General features: G+C 40.7%; 1 protein-coding gene across 1 annotated transcript; it reads left to right on the forward strand.

The window, feature by feature from the left end:
* LOC147650612 (uncharacterized) lies at positions 1-4,411 on the forward strand. Its single transcript, XM_086850261.1, has 2 exons — positions 1-1,548; positions 1,640-4,411. The coding sequence occupies exons 1-2, from the start codon at positions 1,338-1,340 to the stop codon at positions 2,278-2,280; spliced, it is 852 nt and encodes a 283-aa protein (XP_086706387.1). The 5' UTR covers positions 1-1,337; the 3' UTR covers positions 2,281-4,411.
* Positions 4,412-9,261: the final 4,850 nt, after the last annotated feature.

The raw sequence follows: 9,261 nt of genomic DNA on the forward strand, positions 1-9,261 counted from the left end.
TTTTTTGTATTATTTTTCCAACTGCAGCTCTCTTTGCTTCTACTCCTGATTTTGACACTATAATTACAGTACAGACCTGACATTATGTACTAGGTTCCTTTACTATATTATCTACTTTTAATTCTCATTTCTCATTTTGCTTTATTAGTAGTGCTTTCCTCCTGTGCTGACAACTGTACAGCACAATCTGATTCTAGCACATCCTTCCTCCTCCTGCCCTGTTTCTCTTTCCCTTCCCCACTGTCATATCCTAGCTGATACCATCTTGATGAATAAATTATCAAGATTGTTCTACAAGAAATCTGTCATGGGGTACGTGACCTCTTTTAAATCTGAGATTTAGCTCTGAATTCCAGATCAGCACCACACGAGCTGCTCTGATGGAAATGTGCAGGAACTGGTGCCTGGCAGCTCCTTCTGAAGCCTTCCTGTCTTTGTTCTGCTTTCCCATCCTTCTATAATTCATCACTTTTAGGACACAGTAAGTGACTTGGAAAAGGATGTTTTGCCCCAATTAGAGCTTGATTGAAGTCAAGTTCAAACAGCTGTACTCAATACACAGCCTTGTAATATTCTAACATTCTACAGTATTCTAACATTCTTCATATTCCACAATATTCTAACATTCTACAATATTCTACAATATTCTAACATTCTACACATTCTACAGTATTCTAACATTCTTCATATTCCACAATATTCTAACATTCTACAATATTCTAACATTCTACACATTCTACAATATTCTTTCTTCATATTCTGCAATATTCCAACATTCTACAATATTCTAACATTCTACAATATTCTACAATATTCTAACTTTCTTCATATTCTGCAATACTCTAACATTCTACAATATTCTACAATATTCTACAAATTCTAACATTCTACATATTCTACAATATTCTAACATTCTTCATATTCCACAATATTCTAATATTATTAAGGAATAAATACACATGGACACACAAAAAATGTGTGGGTTTTCCTTCTACCTTTATTCCTTCATAATTAAGAAATGATGGAAGTGTCAAATTCTGATTATGAGAATCACTTCTAGGGGAAGATAGAACTGGAAGTCTAAAAATCATTCTCTAAGTATTTTTTCAAATGTTCTACATTAAGGAGACATTTGTATAGTCTGGCTTTTATTAACACCTTAAAGTACATCCTTTAGCAGTGAAACACAAGTCCCAGTGGTGACACAGGGAACTTTCAGGGTAAAACACTGATTTTCATCTTTTCTCTTATGAAAATGCTGCAGTGATCTCACGCTTTCCATAAGAAACGTTAAACAGAGACAAAATAAAAACAAATTGGAAAAAGATGAGTGACAAATGAAGTTTTTCAGTTTTCTGGCTGCTTCTGAAAGCACAGTGAGTACCAGTATATATCAGAATATCAGTAAATATCAGATTATCAGTAAATATCAGAATATCAGTATATATCAGAATATCAGTAAATATCAGATTATCAGTAAATATCAGAATATCAGTAAATATCAGAATATCAGTATATATCAGAATATCAGTAAATATCAGATTATCAGTAAATATCAGATTATCAGTAAATATCAGAATATCAGTATATATCAGAATATCAGTAAATATCAGATTATCAGTAAATATCAGATTGTCAGTAAATATCAGATTATCAATAAATATCAGGCTGATATTTAATCCCATGTGCTGCTCTTCCAAGTGGAAAGTTTTCCAGACACTTTTCTGCCTCTCCCTCTGCACCACAGCTCCTCACAGGTGGCTGCCACCGAGGGCTGAGGAGGAGGAGGAGGATGATGATGATGATGATGATGATGACGATGATGATGATGATTATCACGATGACGATGATGATGATGATGATGATGATGATGACGATGATGATGATGATGATCACGATGACGATGATGATGATGATGATGATGATGATGATGATCACAATGACGATGATGATGATGATGATGAAGATGATGATGATGATGATGATGATGATGACGATGATGACGATGACGATGATGATGATGATGATGATGATGACGATGATGATGACGATGATGATGATGAGGATGATGATGATGATGAGGATGATGATGATGATGATGATGATGATGATGATCACGATGACGATGATGATGATGATGATGATGATGATGATGATGATGATGATGACGATGATGACGATGATGACGATGATGATGATGATGATGATGATGATGAGGGCTGTGGTGGTTGGGGTGGCTCCAGCTCTGCACTCAGAGCTCTGGATCCATCATCCAGGTGAAACCCCTGCAGGATGGATCCAAATCCGGGCAGTCCTTGTTCGATAACTGAGAGGAGGCTGGGCTGGTCTCTTTATCTCTTGATATCATTGTGGTGTGCAGAACTGTGATTAATTAAACTGCTAAGGGCTCATTAGCCCCAGATTAGAGCTGCACACACAAAGTGCATCTCCTCTCTGACAAATATTCATTTCATATTTGGTCCTGTACACAAAGTTTGAAATCAGCTTTCTCTGTTTTTATTTGTGATGTTCTAAATGCAAGTGGGGCGAGCACAGCCATGGCCCCAGGTGTGAAACTGCTGCTGTCCTGTCCTAGGCTGAGCAATTTCAGACTCCAAAGTGGAATAAGGAGGGCAAATCTTCTCTTTTATTCTACAAAGGAGGAGTATTTTTAACAAGTTTGTGTAGAAGTGAAAAACTGAAAACAAAATAAATTCATAGACTGAGAAAGGGCTGAGCAGCAAAGACTTTTATAGATTTTTATTTGCTTTAAAGCTGTTCTTTAGACTCTCAGCTCTAGTTCATGGATTGATTTTACATGGGAGTTCAGCAGGCCCTGCAAGTGTCCCAGAAGATGTTTGGGCACTCAGGCACAATCTCTAGGTGCAGGGATGGACTGAGGCAGAACTGTGCAAGTATTGCTTTGTGATCATCCCAATTCCCACACCCCAGCAGCTCTCCTTTATTCCTGTTATTAGATGACTTATCCTTTATGGGGTCTCTCTCTGCCTTTTCTGAGGCTTTCATTGATGTGCTTTTATTACAGGAGCATTTAGAATTTAATTTCTGGTAATTGTGGCTCCATATTAACTGCATATTCTTTATGTACATGAATAAGTCTCATTATGCCTGTATCTTTTCCTGGGAGAATTATCCCAGAGACAATATTCACCATGCTCAACTAGGCAAAGCAAACTGATCATTTCTGTGCCAGCAGTTCTGAAAAAATATAAATCCACCAACTGAAAATCCAGTCTTGAGAAAGCAAATCTTTTCAAAGCAGTTTCACCCAGCTTTCTTGGAGGTGTTATTCTCCTGATACATCTCACATCAAAATAGAGAAAAATCAGTTTCATTTTAAAAAAGTGCAGAGGACTGTGGGGTTTGTGTGCACAGGTCTGAGCTCCAGGGAGAGAATAGCAGACAGCTAATTCTTAGTTTGAACAAGTGGTTTTCTCTGTGTTAAAAAAGGATATGTGACCACAAAGGGAATAATTCACAGAAAACTTTGGAGTTTTTTGGGAGAAAAGGATGTATTTTGGGGAGTTGGGAAGAGAAATCTCTGTATTTTATCAGAATGTACTCAAGCCTGAAGAATGGCATTTTATAGAGTATAAAGCTCCGAGGTTCAGAACTCAAATGTGGGAGAGTTTGGTGTAGATATGCAAAACGTGGCATTTCACATAAAGGATCAGGAGAGCACTGAAAGCAGGGACATGAGGGGTTTGTTATAGTTATTAACTGCAACTTGATTAGATAATAAGGGAAATGCAGATTACAGACTGCCTGTAGTAGTGCAGATGTACAAAACTGAGCAGAAGAGTTCCTCAGTTTATCAGTATTTGCATGCAAATTCAAGAAAACAGCAGTTAATCTTTAAAAGCACGTATCAGTGATTTTTACAGCGCTGCAGCGAAGCAGTGGATGGATTTGCAGAAGCCTCACAAAGAACACAAAAGGAAATAGGAATTACAATAGAAAGATAATGACTTTTACCATGCTTTAAAGCAGATTGTGCAGTCCTGCAACACCCACAGCGACAGAGGAGCGCAGCTGGGAGGAGGAGAAGCAACAGATTCTGCTGAGTGAAGGCTCTCCCACACTGAATTCCTCACCAGCACAGCCCCTGCTGGGCTAATGCTGAGCAGAACCACACCTGGGGGTTCTCAGCTGCAGCTCCTGACAGTGCCTGGAGATTTCTTTGCCTGGACAATGTTCTATCCATGTTTCATGTCAGAGCTGCATACACAGCTCTCCATCAGTTCGTGCCCTGTAGGTTTTTTTTCCCCTCACTTCCAATGCCTTATGATTTTTTTCAGCTCTCTGCTCTGATTTCCCAGCTCACACCTAAGGAGCTGTGCAGAGAATGTTCACCAGATGTTCTCATGAGCGGTGTGTAGCCTAAATTGGCAGCACCAGAGCAAACCTGTCCTGGTTTCTGCCTGCACAAACCCCTCTGTGATCTCACAGGAGCCCCGAGGAGCTCTGGGCACAGTTTGCTCACCTGAAACAGAAAGTCTCAATGCAGATTGCACAGATTGGATCTCAGGAAAGGTTTCTGCCTCCATCCCTGGGAACGTTCAGGGAATTCCAGATGTGATGCTCAGCAGCCTGGGCTGTGCTGAGTCAACAGCTGGGCTCCACGATCTTACAGGGCTTTTCCACCTTTAACAATTCCAGGATTCAGCATCTCTCACTGCAGCTTTTCCCACCTCTGAATATCCACTGAGTCCCCCTGTGGCTGCACAATAATCATCAACACTCATCAGTACCTTTAAGTCAGTAATTACTAAAAAAATTCAGATCAGTAATTTATCTTAATTTAAAGAGAAGCATGAAAACTCCAGCAGCTGCTCTGTTTATTGCTGCAGTACACAAAACCTTGTTTCTATAACTTCATGTAACCCTTTGTGACCTTGGTTTTCTTTGAAAAAGGAAAATGAAAAACTTTTTAAAAATTCTGCTCAGAACATAAATGGATTGGCTCATGTTCCATTTCTTCCCTTGTCTTTTGATAATTCCACAGTTCCAGGGACTCTGAAGTTCTGGAAACTGCTCCAGTTCTACCTTGTTAGTTCAGGGGGAGGGAGGGGAAGAGGAGTTGCTCATTTTTTGGATCAACACAGAAGAACTCTCTGAATTCATTCCAGAGGCTTTGCCCCTTTTGCAGGGAAACAATGAGAATGAGTTTCCCTGACACTCCCAACACCATTTCTGGGCTGCTTGGTTGTTTATTTACCACTTCACTATACAGCAGTTACAGTGATATTTTCCATCTGCCCAAAGTGTTTTGGGGAGAGAGACAGAAAGTGAATCCAATACTTACTTCCAAGGCAAAAATCGATTTTAACTAGAACCAATGCATTTTATATTCCTGTGCATCTCAGGGCTGCCTTAGTATTCATGGTGCTTTTCCTCATGCAGTGCATGTGGTGAGAGTTTCATTTGCAAAGTGGCATGCACAGGAATAAAGGCCCAGAGGAACAGAGCCCTTCTACCTCCTACAAAAACTAAATTAGTTTTTCTTAGCATTCTGCCTCTTCATCATCTGGAAAACCTGCTGCTAGTGAAATTCTCTTCTGATGTCCAGAGCATTTTGGAACAAATTTGGAGCTTGTTTAAAAGGCAGATGCAGTTTGCATATAATCAGCAAACATCTGCAGTAATTCAAAGGGAAAAGGTAAACCATTAGCACTGGAGAAAATGATCAGAGACAATCAGGTTCAGCAGATGCAGATATTATCAATGGCTGAAAAGCAAGAGAGACAGGTTGATTTAGGAGGCCCAGAAGTTTCCAGAAAATCAGGGTTTGTTGCCTGTCCTGCCACACAGAGCTCTTAGACTGCAAAAAAAAACACAGGAGAAAGTCAAATGGCAATGCTCAATTCCAGCTTGATGGAAAATGTTTGGTTTCACTGAATTCTAATCTGATGAATTTACAGAATCCTAACCTAATGCATTTGCTGAATTCTAATCTGATGAATTTACAGAATTCTAATCTGATGCATTTGCTGAATTCTAATCTAATGCATTTGCTGAATTCTAACCTAATGCATTTACTGAATTCTAATCTGATGCATTTACAGAATTCTAATCTGATGCATTTGCTGAATTCTAATCTGATGCATTTACAGAATTCTAATCTGATGCATTTGCTGAATTCTAATCTGATGCATTTGCTGAATTCTAACCTAATGCATTTGCTCACTGCAGAGTGTAGGTGAGATTTCCCTGGTAGCCCCTCAGTGGTCACTGATGAACGCTGTCATTGTCCTCGTGCTGATAATGTGCCCTAAAAGCAGCATTTGGCACCCTGGTGCTCCAGCTCTAGAAACAGAACTATTCACACACACACAGATATGAAATTTGCATTTTGCTCACTTGTTCAAGCACGTCCCACCCCGGATATCCAGCTTTTATTACCTTCTGCATTCTGAGAGCAGCAGCCCAGGTCCTTGCTGAGGCTGAACGTGTTTGGGAGGGCCTGTTTCTTTTGGGCTGGGCATTTTTTCCTGGGGGGTACAGCGGGTTTTTAGTGGAGTCAAGCTCCTCTCCCTAAGGTGTTGGCAGGGAGGAAAAAGCCCTGAGCAGGCTGCAGTGGCTCCCAGTTTTGTGCTGTGAGCCAGCAGCTCTGCTCTCAGCACCCTGTACCCCAGAGCTCCCCTGGCAGGGCAGTGCTGATGATGCCAGGGGGGCAGAGAGGAGGTTTGGGGGTGCTGGGTGAGCCCAGGGGGGTTTCACAGGGTCCCCCCACAGCTCAGCAGCTCCCAGGGGAGGTCAGAGCATCCACACCGCTTCTGTGTCCTCTCTCTGTTCCTCCCACTCAGCAGGCAAACAAATATGTTCTGTGTGAACACACATCACAACAGGCTGGCAAGCAGTGAGCAAGCAAAACAAATTACTGACAAAATCCCTCTGTCAACTTAGCAGCAGATCTAAACACCGGCAACTTTGCTAGGATGGGTTTAGTAGGGAAAAGAAAATGCTGATTTCATGATGCTGCCGTGAGCTAAAGGGAAATAATTGAAATGCTGAGCAGGAAATGATGTCAATTTACCTTCTCTTCCACTGTCCTCCTTTTTAACTTCCTTTTGTCTGTCTCTCTTAGCTCTGTCTCACATAATTCTTCTCATTTTATTCGTGTCCTGATGATCTTTCTTCAAGACCAGTTTTTTGTATGCACAGTTATACCCACTCTTCCCATATGAATCAAGATGCCACTTTTATTCCTCTTATTAATTATTCTTCTCTGTTCTGGCTTTAAATTTTAAACACCAGAAGATTTTGGAAGTCTCAAAAATCTTACTGCTTAACAGTTCATATTTAACTCATGTTAAACTGCTTTTATCTTGCAAATGTCAGTCCTTCTGACTGCTTTATCTCCCTTTAGGTTTCACGATCAGTTTGTTAAGCATGAATGAGAGAATTGCAAATGTTTAGAAATATATTTCAAGTACAAATGAAAATTCACATGTCTGGAAGGTGTTGAAAAAGAAAAAACCTAGAACTTCTGGAAGATTCAGGTCGCTCCTCTAACCCAAGAGTAAGATTTACATTAGGGCCAGAAAAGCAAATTCCACTACTGACTGACATTTCTTTTTCCTGGAAAAAAAAAGCTTTGGAAACCTTTAATTCCCCACTGAAATAAAAATGGAGCCACTTAATAGTTTTCAGAAAGGGGGAATGTTATTCTACAGCTTATACTGGGCTTGTGCTTATGGGTCCCAGATTCCATATCAAAATATTTTCATTCCACACCAGTTTGAATAAGGCAGAGCAGGAGTTTTGGATTCAGTATTCCAGCCCAGTCCTCGCTGCTGGTTTCACTGCCTTTCCTGAACAATTGCTGCATTGTCTGTACTGGTTTTAGAGCAGTGAACCAAATCCTGCCTGTTTTTCTCTTTAGCTTTGCTGGGAGCTCATGAGCAAAGCACCAGAGCTCAGAAATTGGCACACGGTCCCCCCCGAGCTCGGGGGAGAATTTGGGGTGCTGGGTGCAATTATGAGGCTGGAATTCTGCCAGGCTGCAGGCAGGAGCTGGGAGCCTCTCAGGTGGCTCTGAAAGGTCCCAAAGCTGTCCCCAAAGCAGAGGGAAATTCTGAATTCTCAGTGGGCTGAGAGTTCCCTGTGCTCTGCATCCATGTGGGGAAGGGGAAGGTGAGGAGCAGGAGGAGGCAGAGAGTGACAGAGAGAGGGAAAAAAACCCCAGGCAGGGTCAGAAAACACAATTTGTGCCCCACAATTTGTTCTGGGGAGAAGCAGCAGGGCTCTGCTGGCCACAATAAAACACCTGGGAGCTGCAGCCTGTGGGGAACAGCAGAAATGCCAAGGGAGGGGAAATTGGGGTGCAGAGACCTCATCCAAATCCAATTTTCTGAAGCATTAGAATTGCCTAAACAGAACTCTGTGACCGGTTATTAAATTATGAGAAGTCTTTTATTGCCTCTCCCCTCTCCTGGAGCCCAGGAATTCCTCTTGGTACAACATCCTCAGGACCCAGGCAGGGCTGGCTTCAGACTGAGACTTTTCTTTGGTTCTCCTCTTTTGGTTCTATTATTTCTGCAAGAAAAAAAAGGATATTTCTGCAAGAAAAAAGGAGATTTTTGATGCTTCTGCTCAGTCCCCGAGCGGATAGAGCTGTAATTAGAAGGGATTTTTCTGCTCTTTTTCTCCCCTTTACCAGTTTTCCTAGACAATAACTTTCTCCAGAGATTCAAGTGACAGACTGTGGCTAAGTTGGGAAACAACATGTCAGAAATAGCTGCTGATTGCTGGATTGGCAGGGTTGGACTCCAAGAAACCCCACAAAAATATGTCAGAATATGGAAAACTTTATTTTTTTAATCGATTTTCTTCCCAGCCCTTCTTTCCTCCAATTAAGTGATGTTTTGAAAATCCTGTCTGTTTTCATCTGTATGTTGAAATAGTGTGATATTTCAAATGTTTCTGTATTTTTTCCCTTCTTTTTTAATTTTAAAGTATTGTCATGAAGTTAAAATTAATTCAGAGACTCTTAAGAACAGCAGAGACGCAGTGTTGGGCATTTTTGTGCCCAATACCACTCCAATAAAATATGATTTCCTGATTAGATACAGGTACAGGAAAACGAAATGACATTTCCTTAATCAGATGGTAAAAAATATGGGCAAAACTGAAACATAACCCCAAAATTTGGACGTGTGTGTAACAGAGATATTCCTTGGAAACAAAAAGACCCCCAAAGATAAAAAAAGCCTATTTAATTCTTTAAGAAACTGTAAT

The sequence above is a fragment of the Cyanistes caeruleus genome, chromosome 14 (assembly GCF_971803275.1).
Source record: "Cyanistes caeruleus chromosome 14, bCyaCae1.hap1.1, whole genome shotgun sequence".
NCBI lineage: Eukaryota > Metazoa > Chordata > Aves > Passeriformes > Paridae > Cyanistes > Cyanistes caeruleus.